The sequence below is a fragment of the Polyodon spathula genome, chromosome 8, assembly GCF_017654505.1.
Source record: "Polyodon spathula isolate WHYD16114869_AA chromosome 8, ASM1765450v1, whole genome shotgun sequence".
Lineage (NCBI taxonomy): Eukaryota > Metazoa > Chordata > Actinopteri > Acipenseriformes > Polyodontidae > Polyodon > Polyodon spathula.
In genome coordinates this window covers 4544110-4565629 of record NC_054541.1, presented here as the reverse complement: position 1 = coordinate 4565629, position 21520 = coordinate 4544110, and the positions used below count along the sequence as shown (strand labels likewise).

Sequence of the window (21520 nt, the reverse complement as noted above, 5' to 3'; positions counted from 1 at the left end):
ATAACCTGTGATCTTGCATGTCTTGAGTGAGAGCTGTATTTCGTGGTGTTTGGATGAGTATGTGTTAGTGCTGAATACAGGTAACTAACGGGACTGGGTTAGGGCATCCAAATTGTACTCCGTTGGACAATGAAGCGCCCATATGCTAATCAAATACATATGTCACTTCCGCTCTTTCTCGGACGCCATTTTGGCCAGTGTGGGTTTACGCTGGGGTGTATTGTCTGAGTAAAAAAAAAAAAAAAAAAAAAAAAAAAACTAGTAACACTGCTTTACTTTCCTTCCCAATCCAGGGGTTATCTGGGTGAGTTACTGTAGCACAGCAGCGAAAGTGAGAGCGAAAAGCAGAGCCAGCGAGAGCTCTCGTCTGGTGTCTGAGCAGAGGCTTTTCTGCGCTGTCTTATGAACTCCGGCGAGCTCCCTCTTTCGGATCGGTGTGTTTCCCTGGCACGGAAAAGCGGTTACTCGGGCTTTCGGTGAGGAGGAGGAGGAGGAGGAGGAGGAGGAGAGGAGGAATAAGAAGAAAAAGAGAGAGGGGGAAAGAAAGGAAGGAGAGAGTGTGTGAGAGGCTGCTCTTTGTCTCCACGTCGCCCTGAGCAGGTAAATTCCCCGCCGTAACGCATACTACGATTCCAGGGTTAAAGGATATCGGTTGCAGGCTTACATGCTTTTTCATTTTTATTTATCACGCTCTGGAGTGGCGAGTCGAACATTAAACGTAAAACAGAATAGGATCGGTAGCCTGGCCGGGGTGCTGGCAAGCAGCGTGTGCAGACAGCTGGGTGAGTTGTGTTTTGTCTTCTTTTCTGGAAAAGCAAAGTTCTTTTGTTGTATGCCCTGGACAGTGCAGCGTACATCCCAGACAAGCCGATCGGTGTGTTAGCTAGCTACAGGGTCTACTGATGAAGTTGTGTGTTTTTGTTGTTTGTTTGTTTGTTTTACTGAACTCGGTACCATTTTTGACATATTGCATGTTTTTCAATCGACATACGCTTTGTCCTGTGTGAGTAGCACAAACCCATTCATTTGTCATAATGTAGTCATGTACTGCTAGTGACGGTGTCTGTGATATTTGTGTCATTACTGTTAGAGCTGTTACATAGTAGTTAGTAGTTACATTTTTATCACCTACATTCGATGATGCGAGTCCCACGATTGAGGTAAGAATTGTTAATTAGGCTTTTTTTTTTTTTTAAGGATGATGACGTTAAGAAAAAGGCGGGGTTGAAGTTTAATATGTAGATCCAATCCCTTACATACCCTTTTTCATTTAGGAGACCCATATGCTCTTCCACAGTTTAGCGTCCGCAATGATCACAGCCTTTTCACTGCATTGCCGCCCGTCAATATGAAAGCCAACTCCTCAATTGCTCCAGTGCGCGTAATTCCTGTTTATAAAGTTTTCACGTTTGTCATCGGCGAGTCAAACTACAGTGGGCTCGTCAATGAATCTAGAACTAGTGCGGTTCTAGTACTTTCTGTATACGCTGTGCTATAGCTTGATGCCTGCACGAACCCCAGCCCCCACCCAGAATTGACTGCGGTTTTATACCATAGAACCAGGCTTTGTTCTCCTCAATAGGAGGCGCCATTTCAATAGCGAAGGGAGGGAGAGGCTGCGAAGGCAATCAGTGGAGGCTTATATAATGGCAACGCTGTGTTGCAGCTCACCAGCGCCCTCTAGAATAAATACTGGAGGAGCCCAGACCTACTGGCACACTTGCAGTGTAAGCTACAGCTGGAAAACATGCATGCCCAGGTTCAGCAACTATCATGACATCCAGGTCATGTAGAAACCCTATGACATGACAGACAGGTGACTATCACAGAGCACTTTCTGAAATGCAGGGGAGTGTGACAAAAAAAGTAGAGCAGATCATTCTTGCACTGGTACAGTGCTGTTAAGCCCAGTTTGCTTTTATAGTATAGGATTAAAATGCCTCATGCCTGTGTATTTTTGGCATTCATTAAATATTGTTAGTGGTTAATCTCGACCATATGCAAGCCACTCAAAGTTTCAGCTGCAGTGATTTGAGAAAGCTCTTCCAATTGTGAAATTAAACTTGGTATGGACATTCCTGAGGGTGATTTGATTCCACATGGTTTTTTCATGAGTTCTGGCCTTTGGGCACGGAGGGCTTGGATTCTGGGAACCAATTGTCTGAATTTACATGGTCTTATTAGAAAGTTTTTTAAGTATGCTGTTAAAGGCATGAGGCTATTCCACATGGAGCTGACACTGTTGCCGGCATACTTTGTTCTTATCATACTGGTAGTGCTCCAGCCCTTTGTAGTAATTGTGGAGTTTAGCAAAAAAAAGGCAGTCTGGTCCAGTGGTTAAAGTCCCAGGCTTGTAACCAGAATGTCTCTGGTTCAAATCTCACCTCTGCCACTGACTGACCCACGGTGTGACCCTGAGCAGGTCACTTAACCTCCTTGTGCTCCATCCTGCGGATGAGATGTTAAATCAATATCCTATTATAAGTGACTCTCTAATGCACAGTTCAGTCTACCTCAGTAAAGCTGTTTGTGATGGGTGTCCACTATGAAAGGCACTATATAAAAATAGATATTATATATCTGTTATTAAACCATTTGTTCCTCATTTGGTGTCCAGAGGCTTAATCAGACATTCTCAACCCACAGCCTACAAGTTTTTGGTATGGGATTTTGATTTTGATGTGCATGGATGGGCATTTAATATTGGGCTGCAAGATGTTCCATACACTGTGGAGGTAGGATAGGTCATTGGCGACCAACGTTTTTAATGGACCCCGCCACCTGCAGTCTGGTTGGCAGATAAGTACAGTGTTGCTTAAATACCTTATTTAGTATGCATTGGTATAATACTGTCTGTGGCAAGTGCAGTCCAATGGCAGAGCACAACACTGCAACCTAAAACAGACAAACCTTTTTTGCAAAGTGTTTTTTTGGGGTTAGGCACCATTGTTGCCAGTAACACAACAAATGCTGCCACTCCCTTCTAAAAGATGTGTCAATATTTATGACTGTGCAATGATGTTGGTCTGTAAATGGGGGGAGCCCACATCACATGTTTTTAAACTGAAGCGTGAGACAGACGGTAGAACTCTGACTAAAAACAAATGCCTGGAAGTCCAGAGATGGTCAGGACTTCACTTAATAACGCTGAGCATGGGAGTTACAGCATGCTATTTCACATATTGCAACTGTATACAATTACAGGTGCGGTCACCAATTCTATACACAAAACTTACAAAATATCTCAAATATAAACATGCTGAGTTAGTTGCAGTCATCAGCTGCATAGATTAACCATTCATCAGAATGAGGCAACGGATAAGTGTGTACGAACATTCCGTTGCAGTTTAAGTATCACTGTAGTGCCTGAGCAAGTTGTTGTGTTTTAAACTAGCCTCATAACGAGGGGCTCCCGAGTGGCGCATCCAGTAAAAGCTCTCCACATGGAGTGCAGTATGTGCCCTATAGTCTTGGGATCGCAGGTACGAGTCCAGGCTATGTCACAGCTGACTGTGACCGGGAGTTCCTAGGGGATGGTGCACAATTTACAATTGGTAGGGAGGGAGGGCTTAGGTCGGCAGGGGAATCCACGGCTCGCCATCCATTCGTGACCCCTGTGGCCAATAGGGCGCGTGTGGTTCTGCAGTGGAGCCGCCAGATCTGTGTTGTCCTCCAGCGCTATAGGTCTGGTGGCCTCGCTGTGGATCCACAGTGCAAAAAATGCTGGATTGGCAGGAGCACGTTTCGGAGGACGCGCGCTCCAGCCTCCGTTCCCCGAGTCGGCGGGGGGTTGCGAGCGGTGAGCCGAGGACACAGATAATAATTGGGCACACTAAATTGGGGAGAAAACTAGGGTAAAAAATTGGAGACGACTACATTTATGGGGAAAAAAAACAGCCACTTAACTTTAAACGTGTTCACTAAAGCATCTTCAAAAAATAGATTCATATAACATAATAAGGTGTGGAATATTTTTTTAGTCGCATTCACAGCATGCTTGAATGTTAAATAAAAACTGCCTGTTTTGCTGTAAATGCAATACCAGCTTCTACCAAATAGTAAACTTAACTACAGTGCCTAAGCAAAACTGACAAGACCTCAGGCACACTGCATAAAAGATGAGCTTGCACTTTACAATACTCATCAAAAATTAATTGCACTAGTGGTTTTAAGCGGTACTGCGTCTGGAGGATCAGGATTAAGCAAGGCAACCGTTAATGACACAGTGTGTTAATTGCATATTTTATTTATTTTCTTCAGTAATAGTTTTAAATTAAAGTTCGGTATTTAGAAAACTGGGAACTAGACTGACGAGCGAAAATTCTCATCCACAGAAGTTGTGGAATTAAATAGGACAGATCATTTGAAACAAAGCTGAGCATTTTCCTCTCCAGCACTGCAATAGCAATAGACATGTGACAGTGTTTCGGTGCTGGATGATGTGGAATCACAAGACATGACGATGCTGTATAATTCAACTGGTCATCAAGGGTTCCGACTATACAGTCATTTAAGTTAAAACGTTAAAGCCTGTGCTGTTCATAGTTCCTTCTTTGGATCAATTATAAATCTCAGCAGATGGCATGCTGTTTGTTTTTGCACATTTGGATGCTTTTTGGGAATTTTATTTTTGTTTTATCACTTGCCCAAAGCACTCGCCAGCAGCACTATCCACACCCAACTGCAGTAAAGCGTTCAGTGCTGTGAGTGCCTGGGGGGCATTATTACTCAGCTGTACAGAGCACAGTGGGCCGGGATGGTTGGGTCGTGCCTGTAGGGTTGAATTGATTCATGATTCGTTGCATGTCGATGAATCGTTAAACTTCCTTCCCATGATGTATCATAAGAGGTATGTAATGATCAACTTACCTGATTATGCATCATACAAGTAGCCTGTCAGGAGCATCACAATATAGTGTGAATGATTTTAAACTGAGTCCCAGGTGAATAAATGTCTGAGACAGTGTCAAGGTATGGTAATATTAGCGAGGAGAGGTCGTGTGCTACACACAACCAGTCCCCAAGTTCATACCAGTTGTGCAAGAAGTGTTTTTCATCATACCTTTTAGAAAGTCAATTTTGTTGCCACGGTGTGATTCGTGTCAGCATTACAGTAGTGCCACTCAACAGTAGAATCTGTGACTTAAGCAGAAAGTAAAATGCTGAAAAAAAAAGGGACCAGTGAAGGCAAAATGTAAACCGTGTATTTCAACACGATCTAGCAATCTGACGATTACTCTACCAGTATTTAAAAAAAGAAAGACACAAACAAGCATAGATGAATATCAAATCGAAATGCTAGTTATGTATCTGGATATGATAAGGTACAAGTGTTTTATTATTATTTAAAAATGATGTACAGCTATTTAAAAGTACTAGTCTGTGATATCGACTGGAAGGAGGTCTACAGGTCGGGTGTCAGTTTGCTTCAGTGGAGGTTTTTAATCAGTACTTAGCCTTTTGTGACTTTGGCCATATCTGCTGATAATCCCATTCTAAACTGATTTGATATTGTCTTGGGTATGCTGACTTGGAAACCCTACACAATTAAAGTAAGGAGGCGGGTATACGACTGTACTGACCTTTATATTGCATCAAATGGCTGGTACATTTTAAAGGTGGAAAAACACTATCTCACCAAACAAGGCTTTTAATGTTTAGTGCAGAAAACATTTTAATACAGTGTTCCCCCTGTCACTGTTTTACTGTGAGACTTTCACAAACAATTGAGTGAAATATTGCTGGTACAGAATCCATGCCACACTGTTGAAATCATTGAACTAATACCAGGTACGGGGTTTGAGGGGCATGGCAACTAAAGGCTCTGGCACCAGAAGTCAGGGCCATATTTGGTGGGCAGTTCACATAGATATTATAATCAGGTTCAAGTTATGCAGAGATTTATAAACTGAATTAGGTTGTATTACTGGCAACAAGTGTGAGGCCATTTCTATTCAGTAACTGTACTGTATTAAATTCTTAAACAGAATCAAGCCAGGTAAAATGAGGGCAGGTATTGGTAGAGTATACCTGTGGAGGTGATTTCAGAGCCAGCTTTTCTATCCCTAGTGTATCCAGGCAGGACTCCAGTGCCGTGAGTTCCCTCAATGCCCTGTCACAGGATAACCTATTGGTTGCAGAGATGCCTAGGTGCCTTCCTTGTTAGACCTGCTCGGTTTACTGGGTTAGTCGAAGATGAGAGCTCCACAGACACAAAAGACTGTAAAATAATCTTTAGCTGGGCTCCTGCTTTATTCAGGAGTACGGAATGCATGCTGAGAAGTAACCACACCAGGAGACAGTCAAGGAACTTGACACTTGTCACAGTTTTAAATGTGTTTGCAGATGTTACTGTTCATGATGTTCATTTATATGGTACTTGAAGTATTCCTAGGCAAAATTATTACAATACAAAAATACTGTCTGCACCTCACCCTTGTTTTTATCTATCACGCACTCATTGTTGCCCAGTGCTTGAAATCTCTAATAATTTCTCTGTGTATGTATTGTAGAAGTGGTCCAATGGTTAAAGAAAATGGCTTGATGCCAGGAGGTGCCCAGTTCAAAATCCCAGCTCAGCCACTGACTCTCTCCGTCCTTTGGATGAGACATAAAACCAATGATCTGTTGTAAGTGACTCTGCAGCAGGAGTTGCTGATGCATAGTTCGCTCCCTAGTCTCCAAGTCTCTTTGGATAAAAATGTCTGCTAAATAACGAATATTATTGGCACATTCATAGCTTAAATTCTAAATGTTTGCATCCTCTCCTTCTGAATCCAAAATGTATTAATTTGCTGAAAACAATTTAATAAAGTGCTCATTTTTATTTTGTAGTTCTTTTTGTATTTCAAGTTCAGCAACCTTCTCCATTAAAGTTTGTATAAAAGAGATTTTTTTGGCAAATAAAATCTTCCTTAAATTAAGTATTAACAACTATATACTGTATTCCTTTGAATTGAAGTTGCACTTTTTTGAACTGCATCTCAAATAATCTGCGTCTTCAGTTCAAGTACAGTAGTGATGTGTGTATCAAAAACGCCAACAAAAGACGTGACTACCCAAGTACACAAACAGCAACGTTACTGCCCGATCTCAAATCATCCAGACATGCAGGCAGCTTTTCAAAGAAGCATCATTAACTTCCAGAGGAATTCAAAGAAGTTTTTACAATTTCAGCATTTCTAACAAACAGTACCAGCTTGGACAGATCGGAAATGCTGATCAGACCTCCATATTTTTCAACATGCCAAGCAGTACCACAGTTCACAAATTGGGAGTAAACCCTGACTGGAAATGAGAAGCACCACATAACTGTAATGATCTGTTTAGCAGACAGCCAGCAAACTGCCTCCACATGCGTAATTGAGGTTGTGTCTTTGTAAATGCATATTTATTTGATTTTTTTTTTCCCCTCAAATTGAAGGTGGGAAATTTGGGCTGCATCTTAAATTCGAAGGAATACGGTACGTTTCACAAGAACTGCAGTCCAATGCATGCCTTCCAGATGGTGTACTTAATATCACAAATCAACTAAAAAATTTGGGGCCAAGGCAATTATGAAACAGTAAATAAGTAAAATAGTAATTAAAACGATGAAAAGAGAAATCAGTCAGTACATAAAAAAGTGGAGATCAGTGGTGTATAAAGTCCCAGTTGTTGTGTTTTAAGCAGTTGAATGTGGTAGTAATCGCTACTCCAGAAGTGGCACCCAATAATTGGATTTGGCCTAGAAGCCCTTGGCTCCCAAAGCAAACTCTTCGTCTCTAGCCCTGTGCATGTGCCATTGTGATCACAGGCATTTTGAAACCACAAAAACATTGCATCTGACCTGCATCCACAGTTTGCTGTTCATGGCTGTTTTTTATGGATTTGTAATATTAGCTAGAATCAAAGAAAGTAAAGCAGTGCTGGTTGGGACAGCACTAGCTGGTTGCTTAATTGATGCACATCTCTGAAGGGCATTTTAACCCTGACCTATAATGATTCCACACTAATGAACCATACATTCAAAAGATTAAAAAAAAAAAAGTGTACTAGTATACACCCTCTGTAAAAACACCAGTTACTACTTGTGTAATTATTAGGTTTTTATATAATATAAATGTATATAATATTTTATACAGTGTTGTGTGTGTTTTCTAATGATTCCCAATTAAATTTGTGTGAATGTTCGAAAATGATAAACACACACTTGCTGTCAGCACTGTGTTTGTGGCCCTACAGTATTTGCTGTATGAATCCAAGTTTGTGACGTAGGGATCTGTTCAGTAAGCTTGAACTTGTGAGTTGAAGAAAATGTTTTTTTTGAAAACCTGTGTTCGGGAATAAAATCATAACTTTGACATTCCTTATACTGCCATACACTATTGGTGCTTTTATAGGTTGGGCAGTTTTGTGAATGTCCATGTAAGGTAATCCGCTGCATATCCAACTGCGGTGGGACCAGAGTAAGGGTGGATATGTAAGAAGGCAGATAAATGAATCCTGTTTTAAATACCATTAAAAACTTTGGTAGGATCCACAATCTCTAAACTAATCTTCTCTGTTCAATAATAAACGAACGTTGCTGAAGAGCTTGATCGTGGTGGATAAGCAGTTTGGGTTGATATGTGATGGGTGGATACAGATTACTGTATTTAATTTTAAAAAAAGGACAGAGTTTTAAATATTCTATAAACACGAGTTAAAGCTTTATGAATAGAGGTGGTGAAACTTGGTACAGACATTTCCTTGGTATCTTGGGAACCGCAAGGCAGAATTTAATGAACCATTGAAAAATGCAGTTTGTTTATTTATAAATGTTGATGGAAATAGGACTGCATGGCAATTTTAGTTGTTCTAGGTTGTACTGTGAGCTTATTGAGCTACTCCTGAACATGTTGCCTATACTGGATAGTTAAGCTCATAGTAAAACCTGGAATGGACCAGACTGCTATGCAATGTACACGTTTTGCCATCCCTGCAAGGCTAGTAAAAATCTTAACATACAGTGTATGGGGACAATGTATGTTTGACCTTTAACTATTATATGGAAGTATTTAGTTCAATTGCTGTGTTTTAGATGAGTTCATCTGCTTTAACCCCTTAAGGCACACACGGAATTGAGACTGCTTGTTAAGACAGTTTCTTCTTAAATTTTACATTTGGACTGACTCAAGTATCACAAGGAAACTGACAATTTGGATGACCAGTTCCAACTTGTCTGTAAACTTGAAATACTGTTTTGTGCGCACATTTCCCTTGTACCTTCTAAGGACCTGTTACTGTTATGAGTATTTGTGTATTCTTGGTACACTCATATCTTATTCAAAATTGCCACCGCTAATCTGAAGGAGGCACTATCCCCCCTGGAACACATTGTCCCACACACAGTCTGGACACTTCACTTTAATAATCATTCTCTGCTCTGTTTGGGGTGTATTTAGTTACACAAGATAAAACATCATGCCATTTTTCTACCCTGCATGCCGTGTGCTTGCAAACAACGCTTGACCGCAGTAATGTGGCATCGGTGGGAGTACAAGCTTTTTGCTATATTGTTGCATTTCTTTGCATTCATATTTTGTTGAATTTCCATTTTTATTATTAAAATGCCACCTACCAGTCGTCGGAGAGTGAAATGTGATTATTGTAAAACAGAAATGAGATGAGCTGAGCTTGCTCATCACACAAATGTTGAGCAAATGCTTAACCTTCTTTACAAAACACAGCATTAAGAGACTTGGGGCCATGTTATCAGGATCGTTACTTTGGTCTAATGCGTTATACCTTTCTATATATTCGTTCCATCAAATGTTATCAATTATAATTTTTAAAAGTATAAGTATTTTTAAATGTAGAATTCCCACGATCAGCTTGTTTTATTTATTTGCTGTGTAATGGCAATTCTAATTCAATCTATTCTCACATTTGAGTTACAGTAACACCCTCCCAGCACAAACTCGTGGTAGGGATGGGAGTTTTAAACTTGTAAATTCTAAAGTGCTTAAAAGTTTATTAAAGAACGATTGAGTGCGACCAGCCAATCAGATTCCAGATCTAGCAGGCTTCTGTTTTGCATAGATGCCCACTGGAACGTTGAAGTGCTTAACTGTGAATTAAATTTTAAATCAATCCGCCCATTAACATTCTAATCTACAACTAATCTGATAACATAAAAAGCTACTTAAACATACTTTCTGACGCTGGTCTACCGTAATGAAGGCTCAATTCGCAGCTACTGGACAGCAAATCAACAGGAAAGACATGATTGGCCTACAGTTCTGTCATCAGCTGGATCCAAACAATACCTTCCCTCAAAACCAGCCAGTCAAACTGCCAACCCTGTTTCAGTTCTTTCCGCACCAGCCAATCCACTCCCTGCCTGCTTGAATGATGCCCCGCCTCCAACAAGTAGTTTAGAGTCTGACTCAATACTACACGGACTATTCAACAATTGAACATGTCCAGATAAATTATATTAAGAAAGAGTGAGTAAATAAATGTTAGCATAATAATAATAATAATAATAATAATATTTTTTCTATACGTATCTATTGTTTTTATATTGTTAGGGACTATTTTTCTCAGCGGAAGGTTACCTGGCGAAATATCAGAAGTTCAAGGTAAATATAGGTTTTAAAGGTTTTTTTTAAAGGGAAAGTAAAGAAATAAATCGTTTTCTAATAGCAATAGAGCCCTCTCGATGCGGGCTCTACCGTGTGGTAGATGACCTTGACTTTTGTTAGCGCCCTCGCTTACGGCTTGGGACGCATAACTCCAGTCGCGCTCATCTACCACACGGTAGAGCCCACATCGACGGATGGGCTCTACCTCTTAAATAATATGCTAGATGTATAGCCTGTCATGTTACAAATTTCACTAAATGCATATTTGTTAATGTATTCATTTTAGTAATTTTGTCATCATATAAAATCAGTCCGTCACGTATCAGCTTGCTCTGGTGCTACACCAATTTCCTCCAAGTAGCTTTTCTAATTGGTGCAACAGAAAGATTGACACTGGGGCGGGTTTTATTCTCTGTCGAACTGGCGCTTCATTGGTGTTCAAGCTATAGTAGGCCTGGTATGGTATCCAGTAGGCTTGTAACAATAATAATCAAATTATTTAGCGATTGGGACCCCATAATAACAAATCGATAATATTTTAATGAAATCGAATATTCCATGAAATTAAAAATGTGTCTTGTATATATTGTAGCGTTCTAGGTTAACGCAGGCAGGCGTATTACACAGGTGGAGGGCAGGTGTCAACCCGGGACCTCTCGCACTAGCATAGCGCCGATACCGCTGTACAAAAGAGCCGCCTCCTTTGCAAGGAGCGGATATAAGGCTGTCTTTGTATGTGATTACATCACCTACCAGCCCTGCTTCTGCCTTCACCTGTGCACGCTTCAATATTAACTTACTGTCAAGAACGTAATCTGTGTTGTTGCTTTTAAAAGTTACTGAGAATGTACATCCTGTACAAATACAGGATGATGATGCAGAGATTAAGAGCAACCTGCTTTGTTAATGTATTTTATACATATTTTGTTTTAAATCAGTCTCAACTGTAGCCGTCTGTCTTGAGCGAAACTAATATTTAACATTACTATGTCATGTACTGCTGTTTCAGAACGTGTTATTTTTTTAAAAATTTAACCTATTCGTTTTGAAGCAATGCACTCTGCAACCTTTTTCATTTTTGATTGCAGTCTAAATGCTGCTGGATCGTAGCTCGACTTATGATCCAGTGAAAAACTCCAGGTTGTACAAAATAATTTGCCACCAGTAGAATGCAAAATTATTGTACACGATCCGCTGCAGTAATTGTAATATTTTATTTTTATTCATTTTGGACAATTGCAAAAATGTTCACTCATTTTAATATCAGTTGAGGTCTCCTAGGATAGTAAACCTGCCCCGGATACCCATATCTACCGATCAGTGAGGAGAGCCCAGAGTGGTGATTGGATGCTGTTAAGTGTCAATCAATAAATCCTATCCAGTGTTTGTTTGTTTTTTTAAGATCGTTAATCGGTGAATAGAATTTGCACGGTAATCTATCCGGGTTTGATTTACAACACTAGGGTCCAGTCCGCTGGGGTAAGGAAGTATTTTGAGGAACCGGATGAGAAAACCGTGATATCTACATTATGCCAAACAAAAATTGCCGTACCACAAAAACAGAAGTTCAGTGCTTCATCATTTGAAATGAAAACATTACTGTTGATGGACTTACTGACGGCAGTAAAAAGCAAACATCCATAAACAGAACACTGTAGATAGTGACCAACATTTATTCAGCCCTGTGAATACGTATAGCGCGATTTTAAAAGGAAGGTTTTTTTTTGTTTGTTTGTTTTCAATATTAATTCAGAGAACGCATACATATAATTAAATTTATGTATAGGCTTTAATTTACCAGTACACTTTTTGCAAATCATTATTTAAAAAAATATATATTTATTTCCCGTTTGTGGTACTGATCCCTGAGCAGATAGATTGTATAGATATTTTTTTTGGTTTAAATTATTATTGGTAGTTTTTTTTTTTTTTTTTTTTTTTTTTTTTAAAGGGGGGAGGGTTAGTTCATTCACTTTGTGCTCACAAGGCCAGCACAGGTACATCTCAGTAGAGCAGTACAAATACAAAGAGACACACATATTGATTCCACACATTTTTATATATACACACACACTGAGTGTACAAAACATTAGGAACACCTTCCTAATATTGAGTTGCACCCTCTTTTGCCCACAGAACAGCCTCAGTTCATCAGGGCATGGACTCTGCAAGGTATCGAAAGCGTTTCACAGGGATGCTGGCCCATGTTGACTCCAGTGCTTCCCACAGTTGTCAAGTTGGCTGGTAGTGGATCTCTACTCTGAATAGCTCGTTCCATCTCCCACAGATGCTCAATTGGATTGAGATCTGGTGACTGGGTAGGCCACTGCAGTAAGCTGAATTCACTGTCATGTTCGTGGAACCTTTCCTGGACAATCCTAGCCTTGTGGCATGGGGCATTATCCTGCTGAAAAAATCCATTAGCAGACGGATACACTGCTGTCATGAAGGGACGCACCTGATTGGCAGTGATGTTCAGATATCCTGTGGCATTCAAACCTTGCTCCAGTTTTATCAAGGGGCCCAATGGGAAACTGCTGAGCGTGAAAATCCCAGCAGCATTGCAGTTCTTGACACACTCAAACCGGCGTGCCTGGCACCTACTACCGTACCCCGTTCAAAGGCACTTAAATCTTTTGTCTTGCCCAGTTACCCTCTGAATGGCACACATACACAATCCATGTCTCAATTGTGTCGAGGCTTAAAAATCCTTCTTTAACCTGTCTCCCCTTCATCTACACTGATTGAAGTGGATTTAACAGGTTACATCAATAAGGGATCATAGCTTTCACCTGGATTCACCTCGTCAGTCTATTTCATGGAAAGAGCAGGTGTTCCTAATGTTTTGTACAATGTGTGTGTGTGTGTGTGTGTGTGTGTGTGTGTGTGTGTGTGTATATGTATATATATATATATATATATATATATATATATATATATATATATATATATATATATATATATATATATATATATATTTTATATATTTTATTTATTTATTTTTTTAAGTATTACATACAGGACAGCCACAATAAGATTGTTACCTTTATTACATGCACGGATGACTCTACCGGTTAATTAACTAATTCCCATAAGTTAACCACTGAATCAAGTTGTAGTTAAGTCTTTGCGATATTAAACTGTGCTTTGCTTTATTTAAGGTTTCTAACCAGGGCTGTCGGTATACATCAGAATGTAACACAGTATAAAGAGTGTGTAGCTATGGTTTAAACGCGGACACCTGCATAACTTTTAAACATTCAATAAAAAAACCACATCCCTAACTCGCGTGTGCTATAGTACTCAGTTAGACCGTGTGTGTCTTTTACATTATTCCAATAAACAAAGAAAGAAAGAAATATTTCTTTTAAAACAGTGCTGTGTCTAAGATATGCTCTTCACAACCCACAGTGATGCTCACACAGGCTTTCTCACCGCCCTCCCCCGGAAGGTTTGCAGCCCGTGCCTCGAAGGTTTTGGCAATCCTGCTAACCACCTGCCTACCCTAATAAGATACTTGGTTCGTAAAGGTTGGAAGTCTTTTCCAGTGCTTGAGAACATGGAACGTATTAATCACTGTGTTTTTTCACACTTAGCGTGCAGGAAGAGATGTACAGTTATGCTTCTACTAATTCATATTAAAGTTTTTCTTGTATACAAAGACTGCCATTATTATTTATTATTATTATTATTATTATTATTATGATTGACATTTTTGTTATAGCTACATAAATATGAAATCTTAATCGGTACAATCAGTGTTTGTGGTTATTTTTTTCTATTTGTTTTTTTTTTTTTAAAACTATCAAGTTGTCTCGAAATAAACCCCTCTAGTTATGTGTGAAATGTTTTAGTAATTAAGCTCCTGAATTCATTTGTTTTCAGTAAGTCTATATGCTACATTTGCACTATCTGACTTTAATGGAATCAGCCTTTCAGCAGTAGGACCCTTGGTGATTTTCATCAGTCCAAATTTGACCAGGTTGCGTTATTGCACAATAACAGTTTGAAATGAAAGTTAATTGCAGGTTCCACCTGTCCTGTAGTTTCGGATTACAATGCATTTAATTTCTCCGGGAGATGCTTCGCTTCAGCCCCTCTCTGGCAGCCAAACCTGGGGCGAGCCCATTCCCTCTTCCCCTCTCCCGATCGGCTCTCCTTCTCGCACTTATTTTGCTTGCCTGTCGCTTCGTTTATAGTTTAAAAACTGCTAATTAAAATGATCCATGAGTGGGAATGCCTTTATTTCTTTACACAAAAAAAAAACGTTTATAACATGGTGCTTTTATGCATGGTTAATTCACAGAAGGTTATGTTTTTGCATCACCATATGTGCATTATAGAGAGGGAGTTATTTTGTCAGATGTGTGTTGTGTCCCCCAAGACCTGCTTTATAGCAAGGGAGCACTCTATAAATATTCATAGTGAATGATTATGTGGGACTTTACCAAACTTGTGCTTTTTGGCATATTGGGCACTTAACATACAGGGCACTGTATGTTAAGCTGTATTTGAAATGTGTTTTGTCCCTTGAAATTCGTTAATGAGAGTTGACATATAGAAAAAATGTTATATTGGAAAATATGTATCCTAGTAATTTTCATGTACATGCAAAAAATAAATTATTGTAATATACATGATGTTATCTCCACCTCTGTCTCTGTACAGCAAGCACAGTACAACAGGGAATAAATAATAAATTCATCATGAAGTTTTGTGGTAATTTTCCTCATCGGGTAATCATTGTATTTCACTTTGTTTTTCAGGCAGAGAAGATGTTTCAGCTCCCTGTCAACAATGTTGGCAGTTTAAGGAAGGCCCGGAAAACCGTGAAAAAAGTTCTGAGTGATATCGGCTTGGAATACTGTAAAGATCATCTAGAGGTAAGCTGCATCAAAGCTGCTTGTCAGTCTGCTGAGAGAGTGGAATCTGGACCATGAGCCCGTACCTCATCCCAACGAGATCAAGATATGTATTTGGCCCTGGTAATCACACAGGAGAACCGCATGCAGGGCTTTCTTTTATAACTGAGAATTTGATCCATGCATAGCTGACATATACTAAATGAATGTTGTGGGTTTTTTTGCTTTTAATTTAATTAATGGCTGTTCAGCCATTTTATTGATTTTAAATTCACAATAAGCATTTAGGGCATGAGGGAAAAGCGGTTTGTGAAAAGCAGAGAAGAATCCAGAACAGTAGTGTAAGCAGTTTTCTTCACCGTTGTGCATTGCAAAACCAGATTGTATCCCATCACAAGAATGTACATACACGCCATTAAAGATATTTCTCTTTTAGTTATACGTGAATCCAAATGTGTGCTATAGAAAGGTAATAAAGAAGAGCGATTTTATTTAACTGTTGGGATTTATTAGAAATAATACATGGTAGTTTGTGTTTTTGGTGCAATTAATTGGAGCAATCATTTATTTTAGGCACCAGGCATGAAAGAGAAAACACATGGGATGTATAGCAATTCTAACTAATGCAATAACCCCAAAATGACTTTCAAATCTTTCTTTACAGGACTTCAAAGAATTTGAACCGAATGATTTTTATGTGAAGAATACCTCATGGGAGGATGTCGGATATTGGGATCCTTCTTTAACAAAATCCCAGGTTGGTTTTTTGTGCCTTTTTCTGTCCAGGTGGCTCAGCGGGTTGGCAATGGCATAGGAAGTGTGATCCTCAGTCTTGGGCACTTCTTAGAAGACATTCCACTGTACTAAGTCGTGTTTTTGTTTGTTTCAGGAGTACCGATCAAAACCATTCTGCTGCACTGGCTGCCCCTTTTCTTCGAAGTTCTTCTCTGCCTACAAGAGCCATTTCCGCAACGTCCACAGTGAAAGCTTTGAAAGCCGGATCTTGCTGAACTGCCCTTACTGCACCTATAATGGAAATAAAAAGACATTGGAAACGCACATTAAACTGTTTCACGTTCCGCAAACAAACAACCTGCATAGGGGTCCTAACGCGTTGAAAGAGGGAGCAAAACTTGACGGTACCCTTAAATCTAAGCAGGCTGATAGTGTAGAACAGGCTGTGTACTATTGTAAGAAGTGCACATACCGAGACCCTCTGTACAATGTCGTCCGAAAGCACATTTATAGGGAGCACTTTCTGCATGTGGCCTCACCTTACGTTGTCAAGACAGGTGAAAAATCCTTGAACGGTGCTGTTTCTCATGGTGCCAGTGCACGTGATGATGGAAACCTACATTGTAAAAGATGCTTATTCATGCCAAAGTCTTATGAGGCTTTAGTACAGCATGTTATTGAAGACCATGAACGCATAGGCTACCAGGTAACTGCCATGATAGGGCACACCAATGTAGTAGTCCCAAGGTCAAAGCCTTTGATGTTGCTGGCTCCAAAACCCCAAGATAAGAATCTTTTAGGTATGCCTCAAAAAACTGTAATTCCAGGTAATGTTAGATCCCTTTCACAGCAAATGATGAGTCGGCTAGCTATACCAAAACCTGGACTAAATTCTGCAGGAATGATGTCCACTGTTCACATAAAGCAGAATGCCTATGGAATAAAAAACATGACACAAGGTTATTCTATTGGGCAGCAAATGAGAATCCCTATGCCGGGCAATGCACAGGTGTCTATTCCACAGCAGTCTCATACTGTAAAGCAGCAGCTTCCAGGGGGAAACGTTCGGAATTCCAGTGCAGGAATGTCAGAGTCCCGGAGTCAGACTCCATCAAGATTCAGTTTCCAGTCTGGAAATGCATCCAGTGCTAACGTAGGATCTTCATCAATGAAGTCAACACAGTTACAGTCAAGAGCTCAATCCGCAAACACAGTGGCGTCCGCCACAAAGACTGTAAACTCTACAAACGCTGGTACGTCGTATACTCAAAAGTGGAAGATCTGTACTATTTGCAACGAGCTGTTTCCAGAGAATGTTTACAGTGCGCATTTTGAAAAGGAACACAAAGCTGAGAAGGTGCCAGCAGTGGCAAACTACATAATGAAGATCCATAATTTCACAAGCAAGTGTCTTTACTGTAATCGGTACTTGCCCAGCGACACGCTACTCAATCACATGCTGATTCATGGGCTGTCGTGCCCGCATTGTCGCGCCTCTTTCAACGACGTGGAGAAGATGGTTGCGCATATGCGAATGGTTCATCCCAACGAAGTCATGGGACCCAGAACAGATTCACCTCTGACCTTTGATCTGACGCTGCAACAGGGTAATCCCAAAAATATCCAGCTAATTGTGACCACTTACAACATGCGTGACGCCCCAGAGGAATCTGTTGCTTTCCATGCACAGAGTAGTAATGTATCCATTCCGCCAAAAGCTACACCGAAAGTGACAGAGAGCACTGAAGCTCAGACAGTGAAAAGTGCACCTCAGACAGCAGTACCGTACAAAAAAGATGTGGGTAAAACCCTTTGCCCTTTGTGCTTCTCCATTTTGAAAGGGCCAATATCTGATGCTCTAGCTCATCACTTGAGGGAGAGGCACCAGGTCATTCAGACAGTCCATCCGGTGGAAAAAAAGCTAACTTACAAATGCATCCACTGCCTGGGTGTGTATACAAGCAACATGACCGCATCCACTATAACGTTGCACCTTGTTCACTGCAGAGGTGTAGGGAAGACGCAGAATGGTCAAGAAAAAAGCAGTGCACCACCAAGAGCAAACCAGTCACAGGGAACAGGCTCTCTGAAAAGAGAACTGGAGTATTTAGACCCAGGCCTGTCGAAAAGAAGAAGAATGGATGGTGATCGTTTTCCCTCTACTTTTATAGAGAAACCTGAAGAGCCGGTAGTCCTAGCATTGGATCCCCAGGGTCACGAAGATGATTCGTACGAGGCTAGAAAGACATTTCTTACGTCGTACTTCAACAAGAAACCTTACCCCTCCAGGAGGGAAATTGAAAAGCTGGCAGCTAGCTTGTGGTTATGGAAGTCTGATATTTCAACACATTTCAGTACAAAGAGAAAGAAGTGCATCCGAGATTGTGAGCGGTACAAACCTGTTGCGCTCCTAGGGTTCAATATGAGGGAAGTTAATAAACTTAAACATGACCTGGATTTTGAGCCGGAATGGTTTTTCGAAAGCAAGGATGACGACGAAAGCAGGACGTCTAAAACCAATACTGCAAGGTCTGTCGATTCAATCAACCGACGTCTGGAGGAGAGCACTGCGTTGAAGCAGACCTCTAAACCCTCAATAGACTCTGAAAGACAAATTTCCACGCAAACCAGTTTGGGAGAAGGTATTGTGAAGATTAAGGAGGAAACCAACTCAAACAGCATTTCCAAGGAAGAGGAAAGCAACTCGAACAAAAAAGATGCTAGCTCTGACTCTATGGACGAGGGATCGGATAGCGGAACAGAGGAGGAACCATCTCTGGTGAAAGAACAATCGGAAATGAAAGATGATTGCAAATTGGAGAAGACAGAAATGCAAGACATTTTAGAAGTGCAAAAGACCAAGCTGAAAGGAGGAGGCTGTGACATGGAGGAGGGTGGAGAAACAGGAATGAAAGTTGAGCCAGTCAAGGAGCAAGAACAATCCGATATGAACTATGGAGGTGAATTGGAAGAGGAGGAAGACTGTTGTGAAATGGACGGAGAGGAATCGGACGTTAAAGGTGTTTGTGCAATAGAAGAATCGGAGATGAACGACAGCTATGTATCCGAGGAGGAGCTGCCAGTCATGGAAGGTGCTTGTGGGTTGGAGGAGGATGGAGCTTCCAATTCAGACAGTGGACCTGGATCTCGGAACACTTCAGACTTGGAGGACGGTGCCATGGAGGAGAGAAAGGTTGAGCCGTGGAATGAAGACACATCCCAAAGCGAGGACAGTAAACTGTCAGCAGAGGAAACGGTTGCTTCCCTAAAGAGTGACTTCCGAGAGGGGGAAAGCAAGAATGATTCTGAGACAGATGAGAAATACTGGTCCAAAGAGCCTTCATCGGTACCGGAATGGAAAATCGCCTCACCGAAAAACGAAGACAGCTTATACAATCCTGCTCCAGAGTGGCAAAACAGCACAGCAGATAGCGACGGAGATGAGAGACTAGACAGAATGCTGGAACAGTCTAACGACAGCATGTCCGAGAACTCCTCAGAGCCAGTACACAGCTTATTATCTGGTGTTGGACTGAGCAGTCAGCAAGCATAATGTATATAATTGTAAAATACAGCTGCATCTAATTAGTTGTGAAGCCCACAGGTCCACCCTAGCTTGCTAAGCGGGGTAACACTTTTCACCACAAGCTAATTAAAAGGCCAATTTAGCGCCATCATATTCTAGCGAATTTTGTATCCACAGTGGCAGTATATATATAAATAAATGGTTGAGAGATGAAGTAACTTGGAGAAAGACAGAGCTGGTGGCCTGCAGCGACCATAAAAATTTTTTTTTTACAAAGTTTAATAAATAATTTAGCCTTTTTGTTTTACTTTACCTTGTAAATCTTGTGTTTTCCACTATTTACTTTATCGAAATGTTATTTGCATTCAGTAGTTGGGGCAGTGGTTTAAGTAGCTGGTTGGTTAAATGAGTAAATATTGAATTTTGCACAAAAAAACAGTATGTATAAAAAAAATCCTTCAACTTTTTGTTTTTCATATATTCGTTCAAAAAATAGTAACAGTGTATATTTGTACAGTCTTTTAGAACTATACTGAGGAAGCTTATCATATTGCTACTGTGTACTCGTTATATATTTTCTTGTGCACATGCTGTGTAATAAAATTCAGCATTTAGTTCACTTGCCATATGGCTAGAAAGTGCTGTATTTTGAAAAGCATAGTATTTTGCAGGCACTTAATTTAAGGAACATGTATGCTCCTTGGCCATTTCACAATACAGGACCTGGTTTCCTGTCCTGAATCAGCCATTACTATTGACTGTAAAGTTAGGACTGTTTTCTCAAATCTATCTAGCTCAAATCACAGTTTTACTAAGTTTAATATTCCATAGAGCTGTGCTTTGTAGTATACCGTGTTGAATGGAGCAGCCCCATGGGGTTTCCTTTTTTAATAGTTTTACTTTTAGAAAATAACACCTTTTGGTGTTGTGAACATTATATCATCTAATATATGACTCACTGTATGTATGTTTAATTTGTGGTCTTTATTTCCCTTTTGTATTTTTCATTTCTGAACAATAAAAGTGCTGTATCGTGCTTTGTGATCGGTTTACTTGATATTTTTTAATCATGGGTAATAAATGAAAAAGCAAGCATGGTTGTCCTTCTGTTTTACCAAAAGTATGTGAGTAACCGATTTGAACTTGATTTTAATGAACAGATAATTGTAACCGTGGGTCACCCTCTTGTAACAGTGCTACTCGCCTGCCATTTGTCACAGTCCTTTCTGATGCCTGTGTGTTTCTTACAATGTTATGGACACTCACCCTTGTCATAGCTCAGTTTTGACCAAAATCCACTAGACCAGCACAGATGTGACATTTTCTTTACTGGTTTACCATACAGAATTTCACAGACCACATATGCTATTCTAAACTTTATTTCCTGTTATTGGCATACTGTATACTATATTTTCTGTATATGTTTTTGTTATGCATAACCACTGATGCACAACAGGCACTTGTTTTCCATCATATTTTACCCTGATTTAAATGACAACAGATTAAAGCACAGCCAATACCCATCATGTTCCTGACTGTCCTAGTTTTAGCAGTGGATTGCAATATAATATGGAAATTGGAGCAAAATAAAATGGAAACGTCAAACTGTTTTCTGAAAACAAAACGTAGCGCTGTTCTACCATTAGAAAGGAGGCACTGAAATAACAGCAGCTCTTTGAATGAGATTTATTAATAGACCCGCAATTCTTCCTTAGAACCACATGTGGATAGCTGATATAGGGGAAGGGCTTACCGTGGCTCTCAAAAGTATTCACCCCCCATGGACTTTT

General features: G+C 40.2%; 1 protein-coding gene across 2 annotated transcripts; it reads left to right on the top strand.

Annotated features, from left to right (window-relative positions):
* Positions 1-21520, top strand: LOC121319223 (activity-dependent neuroprotector homeobox protein-like). Of its 2 annotated transcripts, none has more exons than XM_041256427.1 (4): positions 1-600; positions 15374-15490; positions 16134-16226; positions 16359-21520. In XM_041256427.1, the coding sequence occupies exons 2-4, from the start codon at positions 15383-15385 to the stop codon at positions 19755-19757; spliced, it is 3600 nt and encodes a 1199-aa protein (XP_041112361.1). In that variant the 5' UTR covers positions 1-600; positions 15374-15382; the 3' UTR covers positions 19758-21520. The 2 variants fall into 2 exon arrangements, with proteins under 2 accessions (XP_041112361.1, XP_041112362.1); XM_041256428.1 differs by lacking the exon at positions 1-600 and adding an exon at positions 608-782.